Source organism: Lissotriton vulgaris, chromosome 4_1, assembly GCF_964263255.1.
Source record: "Lissotriton vulgaris chromosome 4_1, aLisVul1.2, whole genome shotgun sequence".
Lineage (NCBI taxonomy): Eukaryota > Metazoa > Chordata > Amphibia > Caudata > Salamandridae > Lissotriton > Lissotriton vulgaris.
The window spans coordinates 228,929,989-228,949,401 of record NC_141691.1 but is presented as its reverse complement, the minus strand read 5'-3'; the positions used below and the strand labels follow the sequence as shown (position 1 = coordinate 228,949,401).

The window sequence follows — 19,413 nt, the reverse complement described above, 5'->3', positions numbered from 1 at the left end:
GACAGGGGAGAGGCCTCTAGTGAGGACCGTCTCCAGCGATCGTACAGACAAGTAACTTCCCCCCCACAGATGGACACCACACAAGTATGAGGTCAACACTCTTTATATACGATTCTTGAAGTAAGGTTATCAGCGATACAGTGAGATCAGGACACGAGGGTCCTCTTAATTCTAGTCTCTGAAGGGGAAAGGGCAGCGGGACAGTCTTGGTACCGGTCTGGTACGGGTTGGCAAGATGGGTAGCTCACAATCCTCGAGCTCGGAGTTCTGGAAGGTCGGGCCACGGCAGCGCCAGCTGGCTAGGATGATCAGTCTCACTTGAGGAGGGCCGCGGCAGCGCCGGCCGGCAAAGGCGATGGTTCACACAAGGATGGGCCGCGGCAGCGCCAGCAGGTCCCGACGAAGGTGTAGGTTGCAGAGGGCCGCGGCAGCGCCAGCAGGCAGGAACGATGCTTCACAAGGATGGGCCGCGGCAGCGCCAGCAGTCAGTCAAGGATGAGTTCTTCAAGGTGTCTCTCGACTCCAGGATACAACTGCCTTCCTGCTCTGGAGCTGCCCCAGTTATAGGTCTGGTCTCCTTTGATGTCCGGACCCTCGCACTTGGAGGTCGGGAGGTCCGGGATGAGGGAGTCCAGACACCCAGCAGGGGTGTGGACCCAGCGCTCGGGGAGGTTGGGGGCGATCGGCACCTGGCGGGGGAGAGCCATCGACACTCCTTTCTCCCATTGACCTGCCAAGTGGTCTCTTCACCTCCCGGGTGGATGGTGGTGCCTCGATGTCGGGGCCTGGCCAGGCCCAGGGTTGGGGTCGAGCTGAGGCCACGCGGCCTCGTGGTGCAGTGTCCAAGATGGCGGCTGGGCCGGGGCAATGCTGCTGAAGGGGGCCCGGGCCGGCCGTTGTCGTGGTGTTCGGGAGCAGGCGTCCCGTTGGGGACGGGTTGCGGGTTGCTTGTGTGGGTTGCCGGGGTGGTTCTTCGGGTGACACCGGGAGAGCCGGTGTTCGGGTTCTTGTTATGCGGGGAGGGAGCGGCCCCTTCACGAGGCCTGTCCAACAATCAGACAATTATATTCCTGAGTTAGGCCCAGGTAGTAAAGCAGCTTATTTCTTACATTGTCCTCACAAATAACATTTTCAGCTATGACCTTTTGCACACATTTGCACGTACGACAATGTTGGATTTGCTTCTCTGAAACTATACTTTTACATCAAACTTCGAACAACATTATCACAATGCCCTGAACATCATATACAAGGTCTTGTTTCATACTACGTACAAATATCATCACTGTCTTCATGCCCTGGGAGACAGGCAGTTGCAGCGGGCATGGATCGTGAGTGGCGGTTCGGTGATGTAAAAAAACATAATATGAAAGTTAAAAAAACGTACCTTCCCGCACGTCGTCTGTCTCTTCTTTCCAGTGTCGAAATAGGAAGCAGCCAGGCTCCCTGCCCTAAGCCAATCACAACTTTGATCGGCGCTCAGCCAGGGAATGGGGGCCTGGACATGCTCTACACGCAGGCTGTAAAGCAGCCTGCATGATGAACATTTGAAGTGTGTATGACTGTTCTGGACGGCCCCAGAGGGTCGGCAAAACAATTATTACGCACTTTGAGTGGGCAAACCTCTCCCCCCCTGCTCTAAGAGCAGAGCAGCCCCACACGTCCCACAAAGCTCCGCAGCAGGAAAAAATACAAAGATAATACCCTTCGGTTATTATCGTTGTATTTGTTCTTTCTTTTACTGCTTTGCAGCAGTGGGGCAATGCTCCTCCACCTTAGCGGAAGAGACACCACTGGCGTTCGGGCTATCTATATATCCATAACATCATTAATCTATGCGCACATCGCAAGGATGCTTTCTATTATAAAAGATGAGCATCCTGATAGATTGGTAAAGGAGGTGTTTCCACTGACACTGAGGGTCCTTACATGCTGAGGATTCACAACGAGTTGGTCTGACATTTTGTGATGGATGTCCAGTTAGTGACCAAGACGGGGTACTAGATTCTATCCCATCAGGTAATGGGGTTGGATCTTCCCTTGGGGGGATTTTAGACTCTACACCTACACACATTCTAGGTACACTTAGAGTAGGATTTTCAGAGTAGGAGTACACTAGATTAATGTCTTTTTTATCTGCCTGCATATATATATATTGTTTAGCACCATGGAAGAACTAGATCTACTATTCACGCTTTTGGTGCTTTAAATCTTGGTTATCTGCTTCTGCCTACTAATCATTGTAGCACAAGTATTTTATGCAAGAATAACATTGGTTCAATAAATATTATTGAAAACGTGCCACTGTGTATTCTCTGTTTTTTCTCTGAAAATATGTAAGCACGAGTGACTGAGCGAAAGGTTCCGACTGTTTCCACGATCCCGGAGGGGTCAAGGTGGTCATCTTCAGTGGTTGCCAGAGAACCATTAGCTCCCTGGTAGGTTAGGGGGGCTTACAGTGGGACAGTGAGCTAGCTTGTATATAGGGTCACATATTGTGCGGGACGTCCGGATTCAATCTTGACAACAGGGCCTTAGTTTATGTGGTCCAAACAATGCCCAGGTCCTACGGATTGGTACAAACTACATGACAAGGCGTTCGCTTATTGCTACTTTGGTAGGCAATGACTACCACTGTTCCCGGCTCCATCACTTTTTAGGGAAGTGTGCTGGATCTTCGCTACTTCTGCAATGGCATGGGTTCACCCATTGCTCAGCCTATCTCTTGGACTTAGTATCGTTTCAATGGAGGCCAAAGAGCCTTACACTATGTCTATTTATGGCTGCACAGAGTCCCCAGAGCACACCCATCCAGCGTACGAGCGTGAAGGAGGCTTACTCTCTGCCTTTTGTGACTGTCCAAGCCACAATGACTGACTGCGTCATCATAGAAGCCACCATTCACCAAGGCGGTGGTGGGGCTTTCGTCATCTCCAGACCAGGATCCTATTCTTCATTGGAAGAAAACCACTGCCTTGAGCATTCTGCTGCTCTTCCTGGCGAGGATTTAATCCAATCTGCACACAACTGTCATTTGCTTCCGCTAGGCCGGAGTAAAAAAAGGCCTGCTGCTAAGAGCTCATGGAGAATACACCTGGATGGGTCCACGTTGCAGCCACACCCCAACAAACATTCAAAATGTACCTTTTTTTATCCAATGTTGTATGCACATGAAAGTACATGTTCATATCAAAGTGATTATGCCCTGTGCACTGGAGCACAAGTTATGCCTTTATTCTCTCCTAACATTGTGTTGTCTTTACAACTGTTCACAAATTCAGTAAAACAATGTTTACAGTGATTATTACAAACATGCCATTAGAATTATGGTGATCGTTTATATTTACCATCTCTTGCCTGTTTAGATACACTTTATGTGTTGCATGACATCTGAAAAGAGACATTTATAATTAATCATTAGCATTTAAAGGTTCAGTGAACTGGTTGTGCACTCAGGTGAAATGTATCTATGATTGAGCTGTTGTCAGTGTGGAAGTTTTCCACATTTTAATTTTAACACGCCTCCTAGAAGGCAGAATCCAAGAGAAGGCCCTTGACTGGACCACGTCCTTCCTCTACGGCATAACCCAGAGAGTTTGCCTCCCACCCTTCCGATCCGAAGCCACTGACATCATCTGCGGCGTCCCCCAGGTCTCATCCCTCAGCCAGACGCAGTTCAACATCTACATGGCCCCCCTCGCTCAAGTGTCCCGCCATCACGACCTCAACATCATCTCCTACGCCGACGACACCCAGCTCATCCTCTCCCTCACCAAGGACCCACACACCCCCAAAACCAACCTCCACGACGGGAATGAAGTCCGTCGCCGACTTGATGAGGAGCAGCCGTCTGAAGCTGAACTCGGGCAAAACTGAGGTCCTCATCCTCGGGCCCGACCCCTCAGCCTGGGACGACTCCTAGTGGCCGACCACACTGGGAACAACACAGACACCCACCGACCATGCAAGCAACCTAGGTTTCCTTGACTCCTTCCTCTCCATGTCTAGGCAGGTCAACGCGGTCTCCTCCTCCTGCTACAACACCCTCAGCATGCTCCGCAGGATCTACAAGTGGATCCCTACCAAAACAAGAAGAACGGTGACACATGCCCTCGTCAGCAGCAGACTGGACTACGGCAACGCACTCTACGCAGGAATCCCAGGCAAACACCTACAACGACTACAACGCATCCAAAACGCCTCCGCCCAACTGATCGTCAACTTCCCCCGCTGCAGCCACATCACCCCCCAACTGAGAGACCTATACTGGCTCCCCGCCGACAAGAAGATCACCTTCAAGCTCCTCACCCACGCACACAACGCACTCCACAACGCCAGATCAGCCTACCTGAGCAGCAGACTCAGCTTCTACACCCCCACCCGCCAGCTCCGCTCCGCCAGCCTCGCCCTCGCTGCTATCCCCCGCATCCAACGCACGACCTCCGGCAGCATATCCTTCTCCTACCTCGCCGCCAAGACCTGGAACACCCTCCCTACCAACCTACGGCAGACCCAAGACCTACTCGCCTTCAGAAGACTCTTTAAGACCTGGCTCTTCGAGCAGTAGCAGCACCCCTCTCTCCCCTCAGCGCCTTGAGACACTCATGAGTAAGTAGCGCGTTTTAAAAGTACTCTGATTGATTGATATATATGTGCATTAATATTAGTAGTTCTGCGTTTTAATTCACAAGTGCATTATCACGAGTTATTGTAATTAAAACAAAATCATTATGTGTTTTTCTGGCTTAAACTAAACTAGGCCTTAGTGCAGTTTATTTTGTTTGACATTGTTCTCAAAGAATTTGCTGAAGAAAGCATTGTGCTAATTTACAAGGCTCTTACTGCCAGCATACTGTATTGTAGGTATTCACAATTGTTTTCTGTTCTTTAAGTAACTTGTTCGTTCTGACACCTTCGGGTGGCTTTAATTCAGAAGGAGCAAATCATTAGTTATGTAGTGGGTTAGTGCTAGGACGACAGGGTTATGAGACGTTTAAAAAAATATGAAATATGATTTGCCGCAATAAACCTTCAGGGCTTTCTGTGAATTCCTGACCTCATGGCTGACCTCATGGCTGTTCCCCTGACCTCTCCCTCACCCCGCCTGACCATACCTCTGGATTCAGTTAGCGCTGGGACGCTCTCGGGCAGCCATGCGCTCTATAAATCCCCTTCAAATTCAAATTCAAACTCCCTTTTTGAGTCAGTCATTTCTTATTTTTGACTGCATTTTTTAATGCTTTTTAAATCTTCTCTCTGTAGACACAATACCTCATATACTTTGAGGTTAACACAGTCCTTGACCTCTGCAATTTCGGGCTTACCACTGTTTTGCAGATTATCTAAGCGATAGCGCGCCAACACCAGTTACTCCCCATTTTGGTGGAGGAGGGATGTAAAGACATGGAAAGTGATTGTTGCCAGGCCAAAGAAGTTGTTCATGGATGGAAGTCTGAACTAGGTGCAAGTCTTCCGGAACTACTGGACCACATCCCCTTCAATTACCTAGTTTTGCTTGTTAGTCCATTTGTACCAAGGCTTAAATTTAACTTTGTCACAGGACAGGTGAACAGCTTAGTAATGTATTTCTATAGGGTGAACCTAGCCAAAATGCAGTGAAGCATTGTACACGCTCAAAGACTAGTATATCAGTAAGTTAAAAGAGAGATAGCTGGATGTGTCCTCAACTCTTTTTCCACAAATCAGATGCAGCATAGGGGTGGTGTCGAACAAATCCAAAGAGGATCAACAAATCAAGCGTTGACATGCCACTCAGCGTTTTATTCTATTGGTACCGATATACTCAGTGCTATTTAATTCAAACTGTCGAATGGTAACACTGATGATTTACAGTGGTGAAAAAAACTTAAAAATAACTTTTTACGGATACATAACTGTTACAGGTAGAAAGAACAGTGATGGGCTGCGAAGTTAATGCGGGAAATACATTCACCAGAAATGTTTCATAAAATCTCCCACTTTTCTCTTATGAAATGTAGGCATGCATGTAACATGCAAGGACATGCAGTTCCAGATTACGAGTATGGATTACCAGAAGCATTTAGTTCGTTAAATAACTAGGACTGGATACATTCGGCATTTTGACACGGGCTGACTACTTGGCAGCTATGCATCTACTCATAAAGTGCCCAAAATATGCCCGCTGAGAATGCATTTTACACACACACACTTTCCTGAGACCCTGCCATGCTCTGTTCGACTGCCAGTTGGTGGCGGTTGAGAGCGTCGACTGTGTCCCAACCAGCGCGCACTGCCTTCGCAGAAGGAGCAGATTATCCTCACCAGTAGAAAGTCGCCCTGCACCGGACACAGCGCTTCATCACCGGGAGGCGCTGCGTGAGGCGGCGCAGCCCAGCTCCAGCGACGCCATATCCGGCCCCGCCCACAGCGTGCGACCAACGAAAGTTAGGGAATCCCCGCCGTCCACAGGTCGTTTGTAAGCGCTCAAATTAATGCTAAATAACGTGTTTATATCGAAATAAAATTCATGCTTTGGTTTAGTTGCCCGAACGAGGCTAATCTACCACGGTTACTATAGATTCGCTCCGGACAAACAGTCTGGCTTCTTGTTGTCTTTCCTGTATCTTGAGTTGAGGATGTCCAACAGTGCCACCTACGGGTGGAAATATTAGCTGCTACAGTTCGGAGGCTTAATGCTGCTAAGTACATGTAGTTATTTATATATTTTGTTTCAAAGTTGCTACAGAGAAAAAAAAATCATTGGCAGAGCCAATAGCTCTCGCCCTTGGGACCTTATAAGTAATTAGTTATGTAATGCCCCAAAGATTGTGTGCATGGTATCTACACACCAGCAACTACGACGTATTGCCTTTACGAACGCATCCCCTAGTGGCGTTTCCTGTATCTCTGATTGCTATATTCAGCACTTAATAGGGAAATAGATACAATCTCAGGGGAATGTGAAGTGATTGGGGATACAGAGCAGCTGCTCCCACAAACGGGATATACATCACCGTCCGCTACTCGTCCCCTACTTCACCAACTTGAATTATTGTAATAAAACCAAGAGCTAAACACTGTGTCCTCTGCAAAAAGATGCGGAGGGCAAAGGGCTGCTGCCTCGGAATGAGGGGGAGTGTCGGCAGTGGGACAGGAAGCCGCTAATGATGCTGTTTTATATAGGGGCGATGGATGGAGTGGAAAGAGGGAGAATAAAATATGTCAGGAAGAGGGGAATTAGCAGATCAATGGCTCGTGATGCAATCCCCATGGGCATAATTTGCATCTCCAGGCATGTTTACTTTATGCCACTACCTTCATGGCCAAGGGTGCAAAGGGAAGTGTCAGGGATACCAACGCGCAAACCAGGCAGGCAGTTGTCACACCTGGCCATCTCAATTTGACTTTCACTCCTAAAATTATTAAACATAAGGCTGGCGTTTTGAGAGTTCATAGTATCGGAAAACATTGTGAGCATTTGCAGTGCATTGATCGACAATTAGCTTGTGCGCATGTATCATACTGTGTGTATAGGTTCTTATATTGATCCCGACATTCTTCTAAGCGCACAGTCCTAAATGTCCTCATACACAAAAAGAGCAGGGGAAAGGGAGAGAGAGAGATTGAGATTGGAGGTGTGCAGTCTTCTCAAATCTTTCAGATGGAGAATGGCCTTAAGAAAACCTTCCTTATGTCCGTACAGCAGGAGAATGCAGCTCATGTGTGTGGTTTAAAGCCTAGAAGGATATGGCCCAGTGGCGGCTGGTGACATTTAAAAGTGGTGAGGCGTAAAATTTGTGGTGGAGCACACCGCGGCGAGCTGGTGTAGCAAGTGAGCCCGAATGACCTAAGGTGGGGTTTGGGTGGGTTCTTTTTAAATGGGTGGGCAAATGGTACATTTTCAAGACTTTCGTAAGCCACTGTGCTAAATAGAAACAGGTCACTGCCTACCCTCAAACTCCCATCAGTTTCAAGACGCTATGGAGCAGACACGGCTGGCAGCAGTATCATGGCTCCTTTCTTGTACCTTCTCACAACCCCCCTCCTGTGTTGTGTTGCAAAAAGCACTATCATGCAGCCAAGGCAGAAAAAAGACATTAACAACGCCAATAGCGCTCTCATTGCCAAGACCTATTGCATTTACTACTGCTTATTTTATTTTCTACACAGCAATTCCCATGCTCCTCCGTTGCTCTCCTGCCTGTTCCTGTCCTGTTTGTTTTTCATTTTTTTGGACGCCCTGGAAACTGCAATGTGCTAATGGGATGCATCTTTATAATCTATAACGTCCTGTTACACTTATTTTCTCATTTAATTTACTGCTATAAGATGAGCACCTGCCATTTAGGAACCCTAATGTAAAAGTTAAAAAAATACATCCACCACAGTGTCATGACACATATATGTGCATACGTGGTGTGCTAATAAAAGTACACCTATGAATAACAAAAGTACATTGTTATCTTTCAGCATGTGTTGGTGGTAGATGCCTGTTTGTGTCGTGCACTTTTTTTGGCACGTTATGTTTTTTTTTTTAGACTTTATTTATATAGCGCAAATTAGACCCGAGACATAGGGTATCAAAGCGCCTTAGACAAGAACCAGTTTTGTTACATGAGGACACATTTATTTTTGTGAGGCACAGAGAGATTAAGTGATTTGCCCAGAATCACAGGATGTTTAGGTCAAAGGGGATGCAGTACAGAATACAGGGTGGAACAATGCAGGGTGGAGGGTGAGAAGAGTAGAGAGAAAAGGAGGAATAGGGCATTGCGGAACCCAAGATGAAAGGTGGAACAGAGGGGCAATTTAGGAGAAGTCAGATGGGAAATATGGAAAGGAAAGCAGCGCAGGGTCCAACATGGTGAGCAGCGAGACATGTGAGGCTGTCAGCATAGATGGTGCGAGCATAATACAGAATACTGTTCCTAATATTGTATCATCCATGTCTTCTTGTACAACCTGAATACCTGATTGCTAATTATTCCTTACATACTGCGTCAATGTTGTAAAGATATCGAAAATATCAATAAAGTTCTACTTGTAAAAAACAAATGACAATAACGTAAAGGATTCCAGGGGAACCTTCATGCAATGTCTGGAATCCCATGTAAGAAAAGCAGACACCGAGATGCACACGATTCACACGAGCACTGCAACTCAACACAGCTTGCATGTGTAGCACCTTTATGTAGGTTTTCATTCATTCTATAAGCGTTAAATATAAACAAGCATTGACAAACCATAGGTTTGGCTGTGAACAGCGCACTAGCACAGAGTCATGCAACAATAATAGTTCTAGGTGCGCAGGTTATGACTTGGTAAAATGGGGCCTAGGAGTAGTGGGCACAGCATGCCAGAAGGCAGCTGTACTGTTTTAATGGATTGAAAACTGTAGGGTTAATGAGACCTCACATTTGGCTATTTTGGAAGGAGGGGGAGTGTCAGTGTGCATATCCTGGGTCCCCATAGCTCCTCCGCAGCTGCTGCACATTCTCCTCTTTGCCTAGTGCCAACGCCGTGATGACCAGCCTGTGTTACCACAATCATGGGACTCGGCCCGCGCCATTAAAGACCTTGGGAGTTGGGTTCAAAAACTTAGCCACCCAGCACCCACCCTGGCGAGACTCTATTCTGCTTCCCCAACGCAGCTCTACTCTTTGAAAAATCATGCTCGCCTCAGCCTGTGCCTTACCAGGGCTGCTGGTGACTCCTGACTTCAGTTCACTAGACATTTGATTTAGTTATGAAAACCTCTCCCTGATGAATTGCCTTCCTACAAGCCTGTTCACGTTGGCCATTTCACTAATAAACACCACTACAACACTTAATGAATTATTAACGAGCAATTTGGGCTTATGAGGCCTCTGCGGATCTCCCGGAAGCAGATGAAGAGAATTGCCAGAAAACAGGAGGACATTCTTTTCTGTGTGGATGCTCCTATGAAGTTTAAAGCAAAATACAAGGCAAAACCCAGACTTACTAAACGTGTATGCGCTCGTGCGCGAGCTGGCTTTGAGTGGAATTCCAACACTAAATGGAATCATGATTTTCGCATGACATTTCCATGCAGAACATTGGTAATCTTTTGGCTATTTTGGGAGGAGGGGGGGTGGAGGAGTGTTAGCACATCCTGGGCCCCCGATAGCGCCTCGCAGCTGGGCAAAGAGGAGAATTTTCAGTAGCTGCGACCAGTGCCAACGCCGTAATTACCTGCCTGTGTTACCAGTACACAATCTTGGGACTCAGCCCGCACCATTAAAGACTTAGGGAATTCGGTCAAAAAACGTACCCACCCAGCACCCACCCTATCGAGACTCGAGTCTGCTTCCCCACTGCGGTTCTAAACATTGAAAAATGCCCGCCTGGGCCTTACCTGGGCTGCTGGTGACTCCTGAGTTCACTGGACTGCTCGTGGGACTGAAGTTCGTGACGCAGTGGCTTCTTTCCAGAAAGTTCCACCACCAGTCTGAGGAAGAGTCTGCACAGCTTCCCGCCTGTCACACCCCTTTCCCAACTCGTCACAGGGTGTGTCCCACCACGCCCTGTAATGAGTTGGGAAAGGGCTCTCCACTCTCTGATTGACGTGGAGGGTTAGCGATACCGGGCTTGGACTTAAAAAGCCCAGGGCTAACTTTCCCTCTACGCCATCAGGGGGTGGAGACTGGGCCCTGAAGCTATGTATTTGCTGAGCTGATGACATCACAGCCTTCAGGGCTGTGAGGTTGTCGGCCCGGCAAACACTAAGGCTCCTATGGGCACCCAAGGGGGAGCATGAAAGGGGACTGTCACGTGACGTGCCTCCAGCCGGCCACCACAAGGAACGAGCACTGTCACGGCAGTGGCGCAGGCGGTAATATACATATATATTATTTAACAAGAATGTTAGACATCATAAAAAAATGATATTTTTATTTTATTTTAAAAATTATGACCTTCTGAGTAATGGGGCCGAGTAAGGGGGCCGGAGCCCCGACGCCCTTAGGGAGAAACCGCCACTGCCAACTATATATCTGGAGCGATGAGGAAGGGAATGTTGTTAAACTCTTCGGCAGTATAAAGTACAAAGCCACAACTTCATCAATTACGACCATTTAAACCAGGTTACACAGAACCGGACAAGGTAGCTATATGGTGGCCGGTTATCGACAAAAGATTTGCAGGATGGACAAAATCCATGGCAACGACTTGGGACATCAACGTGGAGTAAAGGGCAGGTGTCCAGTGCGTCAACCGCACCTCTTATCTAGCTCCCGCTGCTCCTCTCCAGTCTCTGATCCCGATGTAAATACGGAAATTTGCAGCACCTGTAAGTCAGCACCAAGCAAGCACAGGGAGGAGCTCCAGGAGGAAAAAACAAAAAACAAGCAAAATAATCTGGCCAAAACTGTTAGGGGTACGTGACACACAAAAAAATAGCCCAAAGCAAGTCCAACCTACATAACGAAAAACACAAGCTAAACAAGCATTGGCCGCGCGGCCGTAAAAGTAACGCCACACGGCCGCGAAATGAAATTTAAAAAAACACAAATGGTGAAGCGAGTTGTGCGCGCACATGACGGGGAAAAGTGCTGTGCACGTCGCGTGCACGCTTGTGAGCGTAATAGCAAGCTGGTGGCCGACCTGGGTAGCACTTTTAAGCCAGCCGCCTACTCAATTTCTCGCAAGAGACGCGCATGCGCTGACTCTAGCGAGACCTAAAAAGTATTTGGATATATACTCAAACCCGTCCAGAACGATGCAGCCTGTGCTGCCAGAAACAGCATTACCTCATAATTCTATTACAAGACCGGAGGCTTCAGATTATGCTTTCTCTTTCGTTTACTGAAACATACATCAGGCAATACAAACGTTTTTAACATATAAACAAACTACATTTCCCAAAATGCCATGTTACTTCACCAATAACCATAGAGACTAGATCTATAAATGACACTCTTCATAGGAACACTTTCTCTTTCTTTGCAGCCGAGTTGAGCTTCCTTTTTAGGTCTTGCCTACGCAGCGCACATGCGCTACATATTAAAGAGACCTTTAGAAATCGCTCCAGGTTTGAAGGCAAAAACGTGCATGCGTTGCATTGCTTTAAATGGCACTGCTTGCAATTTTGGCAATTCCCTTGCGGGAGCAAGCGGCACAATGGCGTTAGTAATTATCACGCTCACTCCTGCAAGGGAAACGCTACGTGTCCCTGCCACGATTGAAGACGGCTCACATCTTTTACCGAAGACGCATTCCCACAAGGCTGCTGGCCCGTCAGCGGCTAGCGTTCACACTCCGGCTTGTTACTTGAATCTAGTTGCCAACAGTTTTTTGCAGCAAGCGTGCAGCCCATTCATGTGCTCCATGCCTGTTGCAGAAATCTATCCGCAACCAGATTCAATTAAAAAGCACATTGGTTGCACAGAAAGAAACTATTTTCGTAACATTCAGGTGTATTGATAATGATGAAATTCTTGACGGTGACAATGAAGACCCGTAGCTGAGGTGTTCATCCTCCCTCCACATCGCTAGGGTCGAAACGTCTTTCAAAAGGCAAGGGAAGGGGTGAAGGCATCAAGAAAGGGGGGATCGTCGACGTTTCGACCCTAGCGCTATCGAAGGAGGATCAACACCTCAGCTACGGGTCTTCCTCAGGACGGACAGAAGGAGGGGGGACCTAGACTGCAGAGAGACAGCGCCCCAACAATGAGGGTGGCCACCAATCAATGGTTTGCTCCAGTGATCCAAAGTTAAACACCTGATCTATCACTCATCCCTTACTGGAGAGGTCACAAGTAGGAAATGTATCCAAATAACCAACGGTGATTCTTGATTCTTGCAAACCAAAAAGAGCAATAGTAATTTTTATTGTTTATAACCAAAAAACGTCAGTCCTTTATTTCCAAGGCGTGGTCCTGTAATTAATAACACAGACCTCCTAGATGGGTGCCATCACCGCAGACCGCAGGGAACACTGGAGCACAGCATTAATTGGTGGCCATCCTGATTGTTGGGGCGCTGTCTCTCTGCAGTCTAGGTCCCCCCCTCCTTCTTGATGCCTGCACCCCTTCCCTTGCCTTTTGAAAGACTATAATCAAACCGTATGATTGATATATGTGGGGCAGGCACAACACTAAGGGAATAGAACCTTAGTCTTTGTCAGAATCATTGGATTATCTTTTTTCATTCATTTTTTTCTCTCTTTCACTTGAGCACAAACTTTTGCACTTTCTACTGTGCCTGGCAGAACTCCCCCAACCGTTGGGTTTCTGTAAATATGTATATATGAATATGAAATAAATTGCGAATTTATATTGCCATACAGAACTCAGTGTCATACAATCTGTTTTGGGTATTTTTGATAAGACTGCAAACGCATTTGGCTTGTTATTTTTCTTTCTCTTTCAGGATTAAGTCCTAAAAAGATCTCTCAGATGCAAAAATGAATATTACATTTAAATGTGTTAGATAAATTGTGTCTAGGACCACTTTGTTTTCTATACCATACTTTTAAAGAAAGACTGGGAACTTTGGGTCCATTTGGTATTTCTCTGACATTTAATAACACCTGAACCCCCAAACTGTCCCTGGCGTTGCTCCTCCTTTTCAGTACATTTTTCCATGCATCTCACCTCTCTGTTTCAGAGAATCCTAAAAGCAGTCATTGATATGCGTCCACCTCTTGTAGGGGTAAAATGAGACGGAGAATAGAATTAAGAAAGAGTTAAAATTCAGGATGAGTGAGCAGAAGAGAAATGATTAAAAGATGGAAAAAAGTTGAACAGAAATGAGACACCAGCAAAACCGCATAATTACACACAAACAACATATTTCAACTCCACAATCCACAACGTACCTCCAAACCGCACTATATAGTGTCACCACCTGAGAACCAAACATCATTCACCACCACCATTTTGCATGAGCGCACCACCGAAGCATCATGCCAGTCTACCCTTGTAATCTGGCATCTGTTGATTCTCCCCTAGTGTCCGTCCACTGCCCGTGTTCTAATTAAATTACTGTTTTGCAACATCCACTCCCCCGTTATTTATGTCCCCCTCCCCCATAACAAAAAGAAAATTATAACAAGCATGAGAACAGGCAGGAAGAAGTTGCCAACAGTGAAAGTACCAAAAAAGTAGAAGACATTTTTTATGTTAAAATCTTTTTTTAATCTGGTTTTTCAGTTGTATATAATGTCGTCTTCATTTGTATAAAGGTAACAAAAATGCTAAACACTTTTTATTGTAACTTTTCAACATATTGCACGGCAGCCACAATGCTCAGCAACATAGCCAAAAGTTCTGGCTAAAGACATAAGGTCCCAAAGGCGAGTCCAATTGGCTATGCCAAGGCTTGTTTCTTTAGGTCTCGCCTAAGTAGCGCGCATGCACTGATAGGAAAAAGACCTATAGAAATCGCTTCGGCTTTTCATCCAAAAACGTGCATGCATTGCATTGCTTTCAATGGCAATGCTTGCACGTTTGGCGATTCCATTGCAGGAGTGAGCTTTGGCAACATATGTTTGCTCGCTCCAGCAAGGAAACCGCTGTGTGTTCTCGCGCACTCCCCCCCACCCACTTAGCCCAGTAGTGTTACCCTTTTATGGCTACGGTTGTGTTTCAGCGCTTGTTAATACTGCCTACCAATATAAGGCGTAAGGGGCCATTCTAAATCCAGGCCACTGAGCAGATCATGTTGTTTTGGAAAATGACAAAAAACCAAACACACCCACCCGCACTTTCAAATATTTCTTTATTCGGCACTTGAAAAAATACCATAAAAATACATAAAATCAGTTAAAAATACGTTAAAAAACAATTAATTTATAACATTTCATTTCATTTTATCCAGAGTCTCTATATACAGGGCATTACAATCAACTCATCTCTCTCGAATTCCTTAACCTCACCGCCATCCTAATAAAACTCATGATACAGGACAGGGTATATGCATCATTGGCCTTCTGCAAGAACAATAAAGCTACCTTGGCGTGTTTAAACTTAGGTCGTTTCAGGATTCCCACCAGGAACTTACGCCTAGGTAAGGAGTAAAATGAGCATAGCAAAACAAAATGAAGGGTATCCTGCGGAGACCTATTGTCGCAGCCGCAGGTACCCTTCTGCTCAACCGTTAAGGTAAAACCAGAGGGATCAGGTTAAACCTAAACGGGTCATATAAAATCTGTCCTGTGCATTATGGATCAGTGAGAGATAGGGATCCCTTCCACTCTCCATTTTGAAAAATCTATAAGCTGCAACTGTGGATTTGCGCTCTTCAGTGGCCGCCCTACTTACAGTTGTCCATTCCCCAAACCTTTTCTTAACTGTCGTTTTATTCTGGGCAGTGAGGGCTTCAGGCTCAGTGAAGAGGTTCTTACAACCAATGACCTCTAAAGTACACTTTACATTTTTTAGCCAGGGGATAGAGCTCCCTTTGTCTCGATTCAACATTCTGTGATAATTTGTCTACTGAGGCCTGCCTCTGGGTTAGACCAGATTTTCACCCAGGCCAGAAGTGGCCTGATCTTAATCTGGTCTTCAATATAAGGTTCTCCCAGTTCCTCATGTATAATGTAGGCAGATGTGCTATGTGGAACTTTCAGTATCCTTCTAAAAAATGTGTTTTCCTCTGCCTGGACCTGATGTATGTTCACAAAACCCCAGACTTCCGCCCCATAGGCTGTCTTGGCGCAACATAATGATCTATACAAATCCATCACTTGCTCGGGCGACCATCTTCCCAGCCTTCTCCCATAACCCATTATAGCCCCAGATGAGGCCACCAGTTTTGCGCAGTGTTTGTCCACCAAAAGTCTGAACATTTGAAGCCCGTCAAATAGTACACCTAGATAGGAAAAGGACTGGACCAGACTGATTTTGTAAGTTCCTATCTTATAAGAACATTTTTTATCTAGTCTGGCCCCGCAAGCCTAACATATGATTTGTCCAGGTTTGCTGATAAGTCAAGTGTGGACATGAAACGTACCAATCCGTCAATCAGCCTCTGTAACCCCCGCGGTGTCTGGGCTAACAACACCACGTCATCCGCGTAAAGCAGGACGGGGACTGGACGGGTGCCTACTTGAGGAGAATCCACTCCAAGTTTGCATAATTCCCTGTCTCGGTTATTAATGTAAAGTGAAAACAAAAAAGGAGCTAAAATGCAGCCTGCCGCACTCCACTAGTGCATGGAAATGGTGAAGTCTTACTTTCGTCTTGGTTAAAGCGGACAGACGCAGTTGTGTTCAAGTACACGGCCTTAAGGATGTTGACTAAATCCTGGTCCCCCCCTAGGCCTATCATCAGGGCCCATAGCTTCTCCCTGTTCACATGATCAAATGCTGCGCTGAGGTCCATGAACCCCAAGTAGACCGCCTCCTTGCTGGCTATAGTATACTTAGCAACCAGCAAGTAGAGGTTCAGCCACTGGTCCGTGGTTGACCTTCCCTCCCTAAACCCATATTGCGTGTCCGTTATTACCTGGTGGGTGTCTGCCCATTCAGTCAGGCGGTTTAGGACAACACGACCCAGGACCTTCGCCGTGACATCAATCAGGGATATCGGGCGATAACATTGGGGGTCGTCCCGATTTCCTTTTTTAAATATTGGAACTATGGTTGCCGAGGACCAAGAGCGCGGCAGACCCGCCTCCACTGCTGCGTTCAGGACCCTCGTACTTTACTGAGGTATAGGTCGGGAGGAATGCCATCCGGGCCAGGTTCCTTATTTTTAGTTAGCCTCAGGATTGCCCCTTCCACTTCTGCCAGAGTAATCTCTGGCGGTACAGTCAATTTTAGCCTCTGCCCTTCATCGTTGTTAATTTCACCCGTATGGTTATATAGATTTTTAAAGTGGGAATACCACTGCTCTGGCAAAATGGTATTTAAAATTTGTGGGGCATTTGAGTCCTGGAAACATGGTTTATTTATAATTTTCCAAAACTCAGTCAAGTCAAGTCAAGTCAAGTCAGGAGATTTATATAACGCGCTACATACCCAGAGGGTCTCAAGGCGCTTGAGGAGGGTGAGGAGTTACTTGTCGAACATCCAGGTTTTAAGTTGCTTTCTGAATGTAAGGTGGTTCTGAGTGAGGCGAAGGTGAGTGGGAAGTGAGTTCCAAGTTTTAGCTGCCAGGTAGGAGAAGGATCTGCCTCCCATGGTGGTTTTGTTGATGCGAGGTACAGTTGCAAGGGCTTGGTTGGAGGATCGTAGTTGGCGGGAGGGGGTGTAGAAGGAAAGTCGTGAGTTGAGGCATTTGGGTCCAAGTTCGTAGAGTGCTTTGTGTGCGTGGGTTAGGAGGCGGAAAGTAATCCTCTTGTTAACGGGGAGCCAGTAGAGGTTTTTCAGGTGTCCAGAGATGTGGTCTTTACGCGCGATGTCTAGTATGAGTCTGGCTGACGCGTTCTGGATGCGTTGGAGTTTTTTCTGGAGTTTTGCGGTGGTACCGGCGTATAGGGTGTTTCCGTAGTCCAGGCGACTCGTGACCAGTGCGTGGGTGACCGTTTTTCTAGTTTCGGTGGGGATCCAGCGGAATGTTTTTTGAGCATGCGAAGAATATTGAAGCAAGAAGATGAGACGGCGTTGACTTGTCTGTTCATAGAAAGTGAGGAGTCCAGGATGACACCTAAGTTCCGTGCGTGGTCCGTCGGGATGGGTGCTTTTCCAAGGGCCTCTGGCCACCAAGAGTCATCTCAGGCGGAGGGGGAGGTGCCAAGGATGAGGACTTCAGTTTTGTCGGAGTTCAGTTTTAGACGGCTGTACTTCATCCACTCGGCTACTTCTTTCATTCCTTCATGTAGGTTAGTTTTGGCGGTGTTGGGGTCTTTGGTGAGTGATAGTATCAGTTGGGTGTCATCAGCGTAGGAGATGATGTTGAGGTTGTGTTGGCGTGCGATGGCCGCGGGGGGGCTCATATATACGTTGAAGAGGGTGGGACTGAGTGACGATCCTTGTGGCACGCCGCAGATGACTTCTGTGGCTTCTGATTTGAATGGTGGAAGGCGGACTCTCTGAGTTCTTCCGGCCAGGAACGAGGTGATCCATTCCAGTGCTTTTCCTTGGATTCCGATGTTTCTGAGGCGTTGTATTAAGGTGCTATGACAAACTGTGTCAAAGGCTGCGGAGAGGTCGAGGAGGATGAGGGCGACTGTGTCTCCGTTGTCTAGCAGAGTTCGAATGTCGTCAGTTGCTGCGATGAGTGCGGTCTCAGTGCTGTGTTTGGCTCGGAAGCCGGACTGTGAGGAGTCGAGGGACTTGTTGGTTTCGAGGAAGGCGGCGAGTTGGTTGTTGACAGCTTTCTCGATGACTTTGGCCGGGAATGGAAGGAGCGAGATGGGGTGGTAGTTTTTGAGTTCGGTGGGGTCAGCTGTGGGTTTCTTCAGAAGGGCGCTGAGTTCGGCATGTTTCCAACTTTCCGGGAAGATAGCGGAGTTGAGGGAGCAGTTGATGACGTCTCGGAGGTGCGGTGCTATAATGGAGTCTGCTTTGTTAAAGATGTGGTGAGGGCATGGGTCTGTGGGAGATCCTGAGTGGATGGAGTTCATCAGGTGGATGGTGTCCTCAGTGGAGATTGGGTTCCAGTCGTTGAGGATGTTCAAGGGGGGTTGGGGTCCTGCAGAGGGTTGGGTGGGTTGGTCTTCGGGTCGGTTGTCGAAGCTGTTGTGGATTTCTGCAATCTTGTTGTGGAAGAATGAGGCTAGGGAGTCGCAGAGGGCTTGAGAGGGGGTGATGTCGTTGGAGTTGGCTGAGGGGTTGGTAAATTCCTTGACGATGTTGAATAATTCCTTGCTGTTGTGGCCGTTGTTATCTAGTCGGTCTTTGAATGCGGCTTTCTTGGCAGACCGGATTAGTTGGTGGTGTATGCGGGTGGCGTTTTTGAAGGAGTCCCTTGTGCTGGAGTTTGGGTCTTTTTCCAGGCCTTCTCAAGGGAGCGACAGAGTTTCTTAGATTTCTTAAGATCATCGTTGAACCAGGAGGCCTTCTTGCTGCCTAGGTTGATTTGACGTTTTTTCAACGGTGCTAGGATGTCGGCGCTGTTGGATAGCCATTGGGTGAGGTTAATGGCTGCTTGGTCGGGGTTTGTGGAGTGGGCAGGGGGGTTTTGAAGAAGCGATGAGGAGATCTGGTCGATGGTGATTTTGTTCCAGTTTCTTCGCAGAGTGGGTTGAGGATGGTTGTTGGTTGTGGTCTTGTTGTAGGTAAAGTGAACGCAGCTGTGGTCCGTCCAGAGGAGAGCTGTGGTGTGGCTGAAGGAGACATGTTTGCTGGAGGTGAAGATAGGGTCGAGTGTGTGACCTGCGATGTGAGTCGGGGTAGTGACAAGTTGTTTAAGTCCGAGGTTGGCGAGATTGTCCGGAAGGGTGGTCTTCTATCTACGGCCTCCCTTAAGTCCACCCAAGCTTGCATTTGAAGGCTAGTTTTACGGGCTTTTAGTGCCTTCTTATATG

At 47.2% G+C, this 19,413-nt stretch overlaps 1 protein-coding gene across 1 annotated transcript in view; it reads right to left on the bottom strand.

Moving 5' to 3' along the window:
- Nucleotides 1-6,557, bottom strand: part of LOC147718606 (uncharacterized) — a 90,201-nt gene extending 83,644 nt beyond the window's left edge. The window contains exon 1 of the mRNA XM_086918569.1: nt 6,304-6,557. Within this exon, the coding sequence (XP_086774695.1) occupies nt 6,304-6,341 (38 nt within the window). The 5' untranslated portion in view covers nt 6,342-6,557. The remainder of the gene's footprint in view (nt 1-6,303) is intronic.
- Between the last annotated feature and the right edge of the window lie 12,856 nt (nt 6,558-19,413).